The sequence below is a fragment of the Lachnellula hyalina genome (genome assembly GCF_007821495.1).
Source record: "Lachnellula hyalina strain CBS 185.66 chromosome Unknown contig00155, whole genome shotgun sequence".
NCBI classification, from domain to species: Eukaryota; Fungi; Ascomycota; class Leotiomycetes; order Helotiales; family Lachnaceae; genus Lachnellula; species Lachnellula hyalina.
Genome location: NW_022157269.1, coordinates 6,174 through 19,432, shown reverse-complemented (window position 1 = coordinate 19,432; position 13,259 = coordinate 6,174). Strand labels below are relative to the sequence as shown.

Here is a 13,259-nt window from a genome sequence, read left to right as displayed (position 1 = left end):
TGTTCCCGTTTGAGATGAGACTTCCTATATCTGTAACTGGACAGAGTTGTGTGTACTGCATCTGCCTCGTTTACTAAGCATACTGTCCTAGGCACTACATCTTCCCCCATCAAGGACGTTCTTCCCAACTTAATCTTCCTGCATGTTAGTTATGGTGCACAGCTTGTTCAGATAGCCTTTCAATAAATCTACAAGGGAAACATGAAGGCTAGCAAGTACATAATGAGATAGCCAACCAACCATCCAATAGGTGCGAAATAATGCCGTTCCGTTTATCAGCTTCCGTTGTGTGCTGGGTGAGTGGGTTGGAAGAAGATCTAGGATATGTAGGGCTCTCGTGAGAATGCATCACTATTCCCTTCCCTTCCCTTGCAATATATATATCACTTGGGGACGTAGGGTAAGTCGAGCTATAAAGTAGGTATGTATGTACAATTAGCACGGTTTAAATTGCAGACACAACTAGCTTATACGTTCGACGACTTGTGGAGAAACTTATATCTGACTCTTTTCGCTATATGATAATGGCGGGTGAGTTTCTTGTTATCCTCACGGCATTGCTTCAATTGTTATTATCCTCGTAGCATGCTTGTTGTAAGGTAGTTATTTGCTTGTCGCGCTTCTACTTCTGCTTCTTGCACGTTAAAAATGTTCTGTCGAAACTCAACTCATGTTAGTTTCGCCAAGGAGTTTCTTCTTCGTGAAATATTAAGCTTATTGCTCGTCTGTGGAATGGGCAAGGCCGGAACAGAGACCGGTTGTGCCTTTCGGGGGATATGATGAAGAGAAGCATGGCAGAATTGGCCTGATCGTTGACGCTAGGAGGAGTAGTATTTTTGTTATGTTTTCGGTTGTTTGGTCGGTGGGCTTCTTGTCCTCCCGATATGCTTGTTGGGCCGCTTCTGCCATGTTAGAAAGGGGGCGGGGAGGAGGGTACTAGAAATGCCCTTCTCGTTATTATTAGAAGGACGGGAAGGAAGCCAAAGATGTAGGTAGGAATATAGGAGAGAGTTGGAGGTAATGGCGGTTGACTGGGATGGACAAGATAGGGAGATGGCGGTAAGGGTGATGTAATATTTGAGATGCCTTATATACCGGACCTTTTTCATGTAAAATGATAGCTAAATGATCACTTTTAAGAAATTATGTAACACGCTTTATCTGGCCCTGAAATGGTTCCATATAGTTAATAGATTTGACCTATAATTGACTAACTATGATTTAGCTAATCAATCGTAGTTTTTGCATCTGCTGATTATTATAAGATTGCTTAGTAAGCTATTTAGTCCCTCTACAGCTACCGCTTTTACTACTAGGTACAGCATACTTTACCTAGAGTTAAAAAACTTAAATCGACTAGTTTTAGCATTTTTAAAGTCAGCCTTCCTTTAATGACCGTACGCCACCACGCCACAATATAGCGTGGGTACCTGACTGCCAAGTGATCTTGTGCCCCCTGCTGATGATCCTCTTCCCCCTCTCTCTACCCCGCCACAGATGCGGGGTCGGGCCAAACCAAGCCTGAAAACCAATGGAGCAATAGAGTGTACCGAGGGGTACTTGTGTTAACCAAGCGAAGCATTCTTTCCAATAGACTAGAAAGGCTAAATTGATAGTTGAAACCGATTCGCCGGTCGTCGGAAGTATAATATACAGTTGCAGCTGGCTTTGCGTTATTAGTTCCAAAAAGTACTTGGAGGACGGCGGGTTACGTTAAGCCGAGAATGCACCCGATCCTGGCTATTTTATACACGGAGGGGAAGTTTCCATTGGGCTAAATGTACTACTATAGATCAGCCGGAACATTACCCCGATCTGCCTGCCAATCATAACATCCGACGGAAGCAAAAAGCTGGAACATAAGTTTTCTCGTCAGGGTAGGAGCTGTTATTAAGTGCTACGTAGTAGCCGAGGTGGTAAAACAAAACCAAGAAAAAGAAAGAAAGATCTAGTAGTTTAAGTCTAGATATATAGACACTTCCCATGGAATTCGAAGCACAACTTGCCCACCACAAACAAAATGCTCGTTTCCATTGCTCTCACAGCTCTAGCAGTACTTCCAAGTACGAATGCATTAGTGCGGAAAGATGGTGTAGTATGAAATGTCTTTTTTAGATTGAAATATCCGTGCTAATTTGACAAAAGGGAAAACTGCCAGCGTTAGGTTGGAACTCATGGAATGCATTCAACTGTGCTGTTGATGAGGACAAAATCATGACTGCAGCAAATGAAATCGTCAGCCTCGGGCTCAAAGACGTTGGTTACAGTTATGTCAACAGTATGAGCCCCATTGATCCATTTCACAGCATTCGGGTTTCTAACATTCATCTGGAGTTGACGATTGCTGGTCTATCAAGGATGCTAGAGACAATGTCACTGGACAGATAGTTCCCGATCCCGTCAAGTTCCCCTCTGGAATCAAGGGAACAGCCGATAAGATACACGCGCTTGGTCTCAAGGTTGGCATCTACAGCAGTGCGGGAACAGAGACTTGTGGGGGGTACCCTGCCTCTATTGGCGTCGAGGAACTTGATGCCGCCACTTTCGCATCTTGGGGCATCGATTATCTGAAGTACGACAACTGCTACGTTCCTTCGAACTGGACCGATCAATATGTTGGCTGCGTCCCAGATGGTACCAACGGCCAAGTTTATGCCAACGGAACTTGTTCTATTGACAATACGACAGCCCCCGCAACTTACGATTGGAGCACCAGCAACACTGTACGTAATACTGACAAAACTTCTACTATCGATAAAATAATTTGCTAACTCATCATCTTCTAGGCTAAGAGATACCGGATCATGAGAGATGCCTTACTCGCCCAGAACCGAACAATCCTGTACAGCCTCTGCGAATGGGGCCAAGCGGACGTCATAACCTGGGGCAACGCAACAGGAAACAGCTGGAGAGTAACAGGCGACATCACACCCGACTGGCCCCGCATCGCGCAAATCCTCAACGAGAACAGTTTCCAACTCAACTACGTGGATTTCTGGGGCCACAACGACCCAGACATGCTAGAGATTGGCAACGGAGACTTGACGCTCGAGGAAAATAGAAGCCATTTTGCTTTCTGGGCCGCTGCTAAAAGTCCCCTGATCATAGGCACTGCTTTGGATCTTTTGCCTGCTGACCTCCTGGATATTCTCAAGAACGAATATTTGCTGGCTTTTAGCCAGGATGCCACGTTTGGGAAACCGGCTACGCCGTATAAGTGGGGGACGAATCCCGATTGGACGTTTAATGCTTCGAATCCGGCTGAGTATTGGAGCGGGCAGAGTGAGAACGGAACGCTGGTTCTCGCTTTGAATACGTTGGATGATACCGCGCAAAGAGAGATTATCTGGAGTGAAGTTCCTCATTTGGAAACGAAGCACTACCAAAGAGACGCATTCGAGGTCACTGACATTTGGACTGGTGAGGATTTGGGGTGTGTGCCATACGGGTTGAACAAGTCAGTGAACAGCCATGACACAATTGGTTTCCTGGTAGGAAATCGTTGTTAAGGTTATTAGAGATGACGGTTCGAGGCTGTGACGTAAAAGTACGTGAAAGGTTGATGAGTCACTGGACCAAAAAATATGAATATTCGTATCAAAATGAGCCGTTTGATGACAGTGGTCTGACTAATATCAATTTACCTTATGGGCGATAAATAAAGGGTTTCCACGGTTTTATTCGACGCGGGAAATGATGCGTAGGAGATGTTCCCCAGTCGACTATCATAGTGATTTTCGTTCCAAAACTAGCTAGTAGTCGATTTATATCATAGAAAGAAAATCGCTACTCGTGGACATTTAGATTCCCACGTGTAATTTTTTAGGAACGTAGAGAGATATCCACGACTTTACCCAGATTTCCGAGATAAGACGTTAGATGCCTAGACCGTACTGTACCATGTAAGCGAGACCAACTCCCCTCTATTCAGATAGGAGAAAATGCCTACAAGACCAAAAGGTGCGGAATTCCTTCACTTTTGGATCGGTGTATCGTCAACCCACCAGGGCTGATGTTGGAACCATGTCCTCCAGGGGAACTTCGCTCCTCACACAATGTGCATAACCTTAGACTCGCTGCCTTTTTAAAAAGGCTCCATGGTTTCCAGGGACGGTCAGCGACCAAGTCTTTCAAAAGCACCCGGTGTGGACAAGGACCCTACGACAACCATGTAACTATCAACCTGGCATCCTGGTCTACGAGGGTGATCAAAATCCCGTGTGTTTGCCCGGCCCATAAATATACACAAAACCATTCCTTCGAAAGATTCTGGGGTTTCACTTAGAGTCTAGACGTGCTGTCGGGCTCATGAAAGATGACTGGAGCTCTTCCAAGTAACAGATAGCAACAATCGGAACATACCAGGATTATAAAGCTCGGGGCTCCAGGCTCCAGGCTGGAGTTTTGGCGCCCGATGTGTGGACACGGACACTTCCCTCGGGGTCTACAGCTATATGAATGACTAATCTCTTGACGTCCACTTGGCTGGGGTCTGGAAAAAGTTGGTAGATAGCCGATACGACCAACCTGCAGAAGAAACACTGGCTGTCTTCTGACTCGTCGGAAAGCTTGACTCGAGGGATTGTAGAACCATACCGACTTCGACCTAGACAGGGGAATGGAGGCTGAGCGGGCTTCAAGTCGTTACATACTTTGCATCTTCCGCGAAAGGTTTGCGTGAAATGCTGATGTAGCCGCTGAGGGGGAAACAGCCAAGGAAGGATTTTACAGTATATTGGCCGAGCCGGAGGAAGCAAAGGCGCTAGCTGTATTCAGAGGCAGTCAGGCATCACTATTGTGAGAATGAGTTTGGGGGAAACTATAGGAACCAGACCTTCAGAGTTAGGTTCTGATAGTCTTCTATCGCGTAGTGTCAAAGGAGCGTTTCAGAAGAGAGCTAAGAAATAACAACAGAGTTGTGACCAGAGATGTACAAGGAAAAAACACGAGCCTTCAAGAGACCTTCAGTGAGATTTGGTCTTATGCGCACTTAGCAAACAAACTCGATCGAGTCACTTGACTTGTGAAGCATACGAGTAACACTGCAGCAATAGAAGTACAAGTGTGACAGGTTGAGAATGATTTCGAATGAACAGGCTAGTTCACAGTTCACAATCTAATTAATTACAAGCAATAAGAGATGTGGCGTATAGTATAATGTTTGCTAGATGAGGGAAAAGCAGGAAGCACTGACTTGCGGGTGATTCTGCAGGCCGGAGAACAGGTGGATGGTAAGGTTGCAAAATACTGGGTGAAGAAGAGGGGAGGGGAAGAGGGAGGCGAGGCGAGGCGAGGGGTTGAACGGCGCTGCCTGTCCCTACGGGTCGCCGTAGCTTTGGAGCTTCTCGCGACAATTGTCAACATCAGAACCCCGAAAGAACAAACTAAATTTCGAATACTTGTAACGTCGCATATATTCAAGACGAGTCGCACTCACAATGGCGGCCTCTCAACCATTGACCTCGTCGATTCAACCGACTGACGTATACGGCGGAGGCAAGCCCACCCTGCCATACCCCTCGGCGCATAAACATTGCTAACCATTGCCCAACAACAGATGAAGTATCAGCAATCATCCTCGACCCAGGCTACTCCAGTGTTCGCGCAGGCTTCGCAGGAGAAGATACCCCGAAATCCTTTGTCAATTCGCATTACGGTGTCTCGGACGCTGGTAAATTTACCTTTGGCGACGATGCGATTCACAACCCCTTGGCCGGCTTGGATATTCGGAATCCCATGTCGAAGGAGGGGATTGTGGAGGATTGGGATACAGCAACACAATTATGGGAATACGCAATCACATCTCGGCTCACATCGTTTAAGCAGTCAGATCCCAGGACAAACGGCCTAAACGACCCCTCCGAAATCGCAATGGACGTCGAGGAAGTCGAAGAAGGAGAGAGAACATTGGGGGAACATCCATTGCTCATGACAGAAACAGCCTGGAACACCACCAAGAACCGCGAAAAAGCCATCGAAATCGCCATGGAGTCTTGGGGCTGCCCCGCCTTCTGGCTCGCGCGAAACAGTGTAATGGCCGCCTTTGGCGGCGGGAAAGCTACATCCCTTGTAATCGACGTCGGCGCCTCCACCGCCTCAGTAATCTCCATCCACGACGGGCTCATCCTCAAGAAAAGTGTGCAAAAGTCGCCTGTAGCAGGCAACTGGCTCTCGTCGCAACTCCGCTCGCTTTTCGCATCCACAGAGCCCAAAGCAAACCTCGTGCCGCACTTTGACATCGCATCGAAAACTCCCGTCGATGCAGGCGCCCCGGCGCAGGCTACGTATCGCAAGTACGAGAATAAGATCCCGGATAGTTTTCGCGCGTTCGAAGAGGAGCGCGTGCTGACGGAATTCAAGGAGTCCGTGGTGCAGGTCTGGAATGGCATGGGGCGTCTGAACACCGTCAACGCGAACGGCGTATCGAACACCGACTACGTGAAATCGCAGCCCGGGCGCGTCTTCGAGTTCCCGGATGGCGCGAACCAGATGTGGGGCGTGGAACGCATGAGTGTTGCAGAAGGCCTTTTTGACGAACGTGCTGCGCTGCCGATTCCCAATGAGCCGGCGCTTACAAAGGCGCAGACGATTCCGGAGATGGTGAGGCAGAGTCTGGCGGCTGTTGATATTGATCTGCGGCCGCATCTTCTCGGGAACGTGGTGGTTACGGGTGGCACGACGTTGATTAATGGGTTTACGGATAGGTTGCATAATGAGCTTACGGCCATGTATCCTGGGGCTAGGGTTAAGATCCAGGCTGCGGGGTTGACGGCTGAGAGACGCTTTGGGAGCTGGATTGGAGGCAGCATTTTGGGGAGTCTGGGCACGTTTCATCAGATGTGGATTAGTCGGAAGGAGTATGAGGAATTTGGGGTTAATGTTGTCGAGAAAAGGTGTAAATGATAGATGAAGGGTATCAAAAAGTTTATGCAGGGTGGGTGCTGGCGTATGGTGTTTACGGATACCGAGACTCATCTAGATAAACAAAAGGAATAGTTTGGTCAAAGCATCATTATTTGCATATTGCTATGCTATGCCTTGTCTAGGTCTAGGTCTAGTTCTAGGTACCTTTATCCCAAAGCGTTTACGCTCCTCTCATTTACCTGTAATTTTATCTTCCCTCATACCTTGGTACAAATCACCAACCCCTCCACCTCACCCAAACATCCACAATCTCATCACCGCCATCAACAACCAAATACCACCCATACCCCACACCCGCAATACACGCATGGTTTGGCCAAACCCTAACCTTCTGCCCCACCGTCAACACATCCTCACCCCCGACCTCCCCACCCCACGTCAGAATCCCATGTTCTTGCGACGTGCGCCCCACAATCCAGCCTGCATGCTTCTCGGGCCCCTCACGCGGCATCTCAACACCCTGCCTATTCCACGGCGTCACAATGCCCCACCCTGGATACGCCTTACACGGCTCTCTCCCCAGCGCCAACGTACCGGCTCCAAGAAGCGCCTCCGTACTTCCCCCAGCCCCGCGGCCCGGATACAGGGACGCGACTTCCGCGATTATGGTCAGCGCCATGTCGTCCCAGCCTAGTAGGGCTGAGGGCAGGGCGCGCGTGCTGAGTTGCTGGATGTCCAGGGTTGGATAGACACCGGCGTGGATCTCGATGCTGCAGCCGGAGTTTCTGATGGCAAGGATTGTGGCCTTGAGTGCGGCGACTGATGGAGCGGCTGAGTAAGGGAGCGAGATGGTGGGGAGGAGGAGGTTGCGGATTGAGGTTGTGGTTGGGGTTGCGCCGACGGAGAGGACGAGGGGATGGTGGGTGGATGTCGGGAAGTTGATTGAGGTGGATGTTAGGAGGAGGGCTTCGAATTCTTGGCGTAGTAAATCGAGGGCTACGAGTCTGTTGAGTGGGGGGAGTTAGTTTGCTTGATTGGGAAAGGTTTGGAGGGGTTTTGAATGTTTTGTAAGTCTGGAGAGATTTCAAAAAATGGAAAGAGTTTTGGGGGTGAGTAAGGGGGAGCATACTGGCCATCTCCAGCATAGGATTGACCGGCATGGGAATATAGGCCGAGGAGGGAGGCTGTGCCGGTTGCTTCAAGAGCGAGGGCCGAGGAAATAAGTTGAGAGCATGATTCTGTGTTGGGGGTTACACCGGCGCGGTGGCCGCCCATGTCGATCTTAATGAAGAGGGATGTGGGAGTCGGGATGGAGGATACGGAGAGGAATTGTGTAGGGTGGTCGATTAGTAGGGATAGGGTGTGAGGACCTTTGCGGAATTAGTATCTCTTGGTTTGGAAAGATCTTGTAGGGCTAGGGGTGGTTATTGATGTCTCGGAACTTCTGAGACATTGGAGAGGACGATACAAGGACATGTCACGTACCTAGGGCTGCGGCGATAGATGTGAGCCGGGGAACTGCGGATGGGGTTACGGGGAAGCTGTAGAGGAGCTGAGGATGTGTTAGCTGATAGGGACGGAAGAGGACTAGAGGGGACGGGACTTACGTTGACGACTCGTCCTGCTGACTTGTATTCAAGCAGTAGTGGAAGGAGATTTTCGGCTTCGACGATTGTCGATACAATGAGGTTGACGGGTCCTGGGCCATCACCAACTTGAAGCTTTGTGAGCTCAGTTGTCTGGAATAACAGGTCAGTACTTCGAGGAGAACAGAAGGGTGGATTTCTCAAATGCGAAGATCAATCGAGGTCTATAGAGGTTCGGAACAGGAACTCGTTCTCCGAATCAATTATCGATATCCATATTCTCACTTGAACCAGGAGAATTGCTAAGTAGTAGTGGAAATGGAAGGTGATCAAATACAAAATATAAGATCGCAGTAGCATAAGAAGAGGAGTATCATACCTTATGAGTCTTGATATGGGCTCTCCATCCACAGTCCAATGACTCAACCGCCTCCAACATGCGACTGCAGTTGCTCTTCAACTTTTGGAGATCAAGCACGGCAGCTGGTGTAGCTACGTCTTTGATGGACTTGCCCACAAATTCTTTCACCAGTGTCTCCTTCGACGGAAGTGGTAGGAGTGAGGCGGTAGCCATGACGAAGTAACGTATCGAGACTTCTCGAGATCAAGCAATTCAAAAATGTTGAGCGGAAGTGGGAGAGTATATGGATTTTGGATTGAACAAATTGGGGGCTTTTAGTCACTCTGAGAGCTTAATATCAATGTAGAAGGTGAAAGCGAGTTTTAATGGGAATAAGGCGCAAAGAAACAATCAATATTTGCTATTGAGTAGAACATAATGAGGACAGAGGAACCCCCACCATTGTTGTACAATTAGCATCGACGATCAGAACTGTACCAAAGCTTAAACTCACACTGCCCAAAGATGTAGAAAGGTAAAGTTTTTATAGTGTAACTCACAACAATAAATGTAGCCTTTTTAAAGAGGAATAAGAAGCCAGAATGCAAGAAACCTCAAAACAGACTCACCCTCACTCTTTGGCAGGGGTTCAGGCACGTGCTCATAAGCAGAGCGGATGCCTATGGTGGGTAATGTAATGTAATCTCTCAGCCTTGCATTTCCGGTGACGCATACCGACCTGTAGCGCACATTCTAACCTCGATCTTCCACGCAACTTTAATATACAAGACACCCCGCGCTCCATTACCGACAGCCACAAAGCTACCTAAGATATCGACGCGACGCTCTCCATCTCCACGCCACCGCGACGAACAACATACAAACTACAAGCTGCTGTGCACGCGATATCGATGGTTAGGAGCTCATCAGAGCTGGTGCTCTTCTTAGAAGGCATCTAGGGGACACCCAGAGAACTATCACAATGGCACCTCCTACGACAGAGCCTCCGGCATTCAGTGAGGTCGACTGGAAGGCACAGGTGGAACAGGATGAAGCCAATATTCGGCAACTGATGGATGCTCAAGACCAAGGTGAAGGTCCCGCACTTTTCGACGAGAACCGGCCCCTGGAGACTGGTGACAAGGCCGACGACGCCCAGGACTACGAGGACATAAGTGACGATGACCTCCCTGAGGAGGAGGATGCAGCTGGTGCCGGCGAGGGCGATCTGCCTGGTCTTACTGATGATATGGGAACAAGCCACGATACGGATGATCTCTTTGGTGAAGGTCGTGGCTCTTCACCTTTCGACCAGTTTGAGGACGATGAGGTATTTCAGCCAGACGGAACAACAAACATCTCACAAATCAATGGTAACCTGACGCTGCCTTCCATCGAACCTGAAATTGATCTGCGCGAGCTCAACTTCCCCGAACATTACGGGGCCTCGAATCAAGATCCCTCCATACCTGCTCCCGCGGAGTCGATACTTGAGCTTGTGAAACAGTCCTGGCCAAAGTTTGAGCAAGGAACAATTTGTAACTTTAGTGAATTACTGCCTCCGCAACCTGCACACTACATCTACAAAACACCCGATAGACGTCCAAAGCCAGTTCACCCTACCAAAGTCAGCTTGGATCTTGCTCCGGATCAGGAGAAGAACTTCTACTCTGCCGGGCCTGCGACATCCGATAAGCGAAAGCGAGTCCAAGAAGCCGAGGCCAAGGGACTGGTGGCTATTGTCGAGGAGTCTTCAGACGAAGCTGAAATCGATGAGGGCTTCGATTGGTCTTCACCAGACCCAAATGAGAAGTTGGGAGGGGTTACTTGGGCTGACCTTGAGATAATCTGTGAGGATTGGGAATCGAGGATAAACCCAGTATTGCCACCACCCGTTGAGGAATCAGAGGAGGAACTTGACGCTTGGGAGCTGGAGATCCTTGGACCCGCTGCGAAACGTAGGAAGGTTCAGACCCAGGAAAAGGATATCATGAGCACTCAACGCTTCCCTGTTCCTTCATTCGATGACTTTGAGGAGGCAACGAGAAGAGTTGCGAAGCGCGTATGTATTGATCTGAATGATCCTTATATACTCGTCGATACGCAAGAGCAGAAACCAGCAAAGCGCCGACGTATCGGATCCACCCAAAAAGCTGGAAAAGGAGACCTCTCGGCAAGGTTACACTCGAGATTTAACATGTCGAATGATGCAGCATATGAGGCTCTTAAGCAGAACCACAAGAGCAAAGTTCGAGCCACCCTTGGAAACATCTCTGTCGAGCATAGTTTGCCGGCACAAAGACTCCAATGGCCATACTACCGAGTTAAGTTTTGGGTTGGAGAAGCTCGTAGCTGGCACCGGCCGGCTCTCCATTTCAATAAGGTCATGAACCAACCTATTCATTTCGCTAAGCCTTGGATTACCAAGAAGAAGAAGGATCTCAAGAATCTCCCTACACATGATCTCTTCAAGACGTCCAAGGATCTGAGTCTTGCCGACCACTATGCTAGCGCCACGTTGCTAGAATATTCCGAAGAACATCCAACAGTGCTTTCAAACTTTGGTATGGGAAATCGGATCATCAACTATTACCGTCGCGAAAAAGCCGATGATGAGAGTCGGCCTTTGCCTGACGACAAAGTCGGTGATGTAACTTTACTTCTCCCCGAAGATAGGTCGCCATTTGCAAAATTTGGTCACGTTGAACCGGGTGAAACGGTTCGAACTCTTCACAATGCTATGTATAGAGCTCCGATTTTCAAGCATGATGCCAAGAGTACTGATTTCCTTGTCATTCGCACCAACACTGGAACACATGGCATGTCATGGCACATTCGTAACATCGATCATTTATTTGCAGTAGGGCAAGAGTTCCCGTCAATGGAAATTCCGAGTCCTCACTCTAGAAGGGTTACTACTGCTGCGAAATTACGAATGAAGATGATTGGCATGCGAAAGATTCGACACGATCCTCATGGCCATCTTAAGATTGGTGACGTTACAGCACACATTGCCGAATCTAGCGACATGCAGAATAGACAGAAACTCAAGGAGTACTTTTTGTATGACAAGGTTGAGAAAGTCTGGAAGATCAAGCCTGGCGAGATGGTGCAAGATGAAGCGTCTACGCGCAGTCTGATCAAGCCGGAAGAGATCTGTGCGCTCGATGCGATGCAAGTTGGCTATCGAGCTCTTCAGGACGCTGGAATGGAATTGGACGGAAAAGACAAGGAGGGAGCAGAGGATGCTGCCGAGGCGGATGATGATGGCAAGCTGACCCCAGACCAAATTCTCGAGAAGAATCTCACGCCTTGGAAAACCACCAAAGCTTTCCTCGATGCTTCTACAGAAAAGGGTATGCTCGACCTTCATGGCGCTGGCGATCCATCCGGCTGTGGATTGGCTATCAATATGATCAGAGTGTCGATGAAAGGCGGCTTTCAACCTAAAGGTCCTGGAGGAAGCTCAGACCAAAGCGCAAAAGATGCACAAAAGAAGAATGGTCATGGATACAACGTCAAGGAGCAGGAGGAGAATTACAAGAAATCCATTAACGAAATTTGGCATAGGCAAAAGATGAACTTGTCCGACCCGACTGAGCATTCCGAGAATGAAATGGAGCTCGAGCAGGAGGATGAAGATCGAAGACTCAATTCTGGTCAAACTCCTCAGTCTATGGCCACCCCTGCTGGCTTTGACGATTCTGCTAGCCAGCTCAGTAGATTCAGTGGTGTCGATCGACGTAGTAAAGCTATGCGCATCACTCGCACTGTTCGGAACAAGTTGGGACAGACCGAGGAAATCACTCATATCATCAAAGATCCTCGTGTAGCGCGTGAATACCAGAAGCGCCGTCATGCACTGGATAACCAGAGTACCAACGTATACGATGCAAAGCCTACTGGGAATGCCGAATGGGATCGACTGGAGGCTAAGAGGTATGAACCCTTTTTTCATTCTTTCTTATATGCTAACTTCAAGTAGAATCAAGGATGAACTTGCCCGTCTAGAGCGTAACAAGGAACGTCGCCATGCCCGTGAGAAGCAAAAGGGCATCATCTCAAACGACAAGCCATCCGACACCGGCTCACCTGCCTCTACCCCTGCGAAATCAGTCGAGAAGCCCCAAGGGACGACAAGAAAATGTGCGAACTGTGGAATGGCCGGACACATCAAGACCAACAAAAAGTACTGCCCCAACTATGCTTAAATTCTTTCGACTCCTGTGGCCGTGACTTAGTGGACTCATGCTCAAGCGAGACATTGAAAGGAAAGCTTGCTTGCAAAGGGAGGAGCAGCAGCTGGCATTAGTCTTCTTACCACTCCCTACTCTTAATACAATGCAATATGCTAATCTCTACATTCTTTCAGGCTTTGTCCTATGTTGAATGGACAGATGAAAGCTGAAGACAAAGGTCCGGCTGGGTTTGGGGCCTTTGGTGCTGCTGCTGCGCCTTCGTTTGGTTGA

General features: G+C 48.7%; 4 protein-coding genes across 4 annotated transcripts; 3 read left to right on the top strand and 1 right to left on the bottom strand.

Moving 5' to 3' along the window:
* Positions 1-2,020: 2,020 nt before the first annotated feature.
* On the top strand, positions 2,021-3,509 carry aglB (putative alpha-galactosidase B; the record flags this gene model as incomplete). The annotated part of the gene is made up of 4 exons (XM_031152190.1): positions 2,021-2,095; positions 2,146-2,278; positions 2,335-2,723; positions 2,787-3,509. 4 exons carry the CDS (start codon positions 2,021-2,023, stop codon positions 3,507-3,509), a joined length of 1,320 nt encoding a protein of 439 aa, XP_031002707.1.
* Positions 3,510-5,438: 1,929 nt separating this feature from the next.
* On the top strand, positions 5,439-6,903 carry ARP4_0 (Actin-related protein; the record flags this gene model as incomplete). The annotated part of the gene is given in 2 exon segments (XM_031152189.1): positions 5,439-5,483; positions 5,497-6,903. 2 exon segments carry the CDS (start codon positions 5,439-5,441, stop codon positions 6,901-6,903), a joined length of 1,452 nt encoding a protein of 483 aa, XP_031002719.1.
* Positions 6,904-7,138: 235 nt separating this feature from the next.
* LHYA1_G007258 (D-serine dehydratase) lies at positions 7,139-9,042 on the bottom strand (the record flags this gene model as incomplete). Its single annotated transcript, XM_031152188.1, has 5 exons — positions 7,139-7,868; positions 7,994-8,234; positions 8,350-8,416; positions 8,472-8,603; positions 8,830-9,042. Coding segments are annotated over 5 exons (1,383 nt in total), but the record flags the coding sequence as incomplete, so codon positions are not given.
* A 730-nt stretch (positions 9,043-9,772) lies between these two features.
* Positions 9,773-13,259, top strand: LHYA1_G007257 (putative transcription initiation factor TFIID 111 kDa subunit; the record flags this gene model as incomplete). Its single annotated transcript, XM_031152187.1, has 3 exons — positions 9,773-12,729; positions 12,776-12,979; positions 13,163-13,259. 3 exons carry the CDS (start codon positions 9,773-9,775, stop codon positions 13,257-13,259), a joined length of 3,258 nt encoding a protein of 1,085 aa, XP_031002717.1.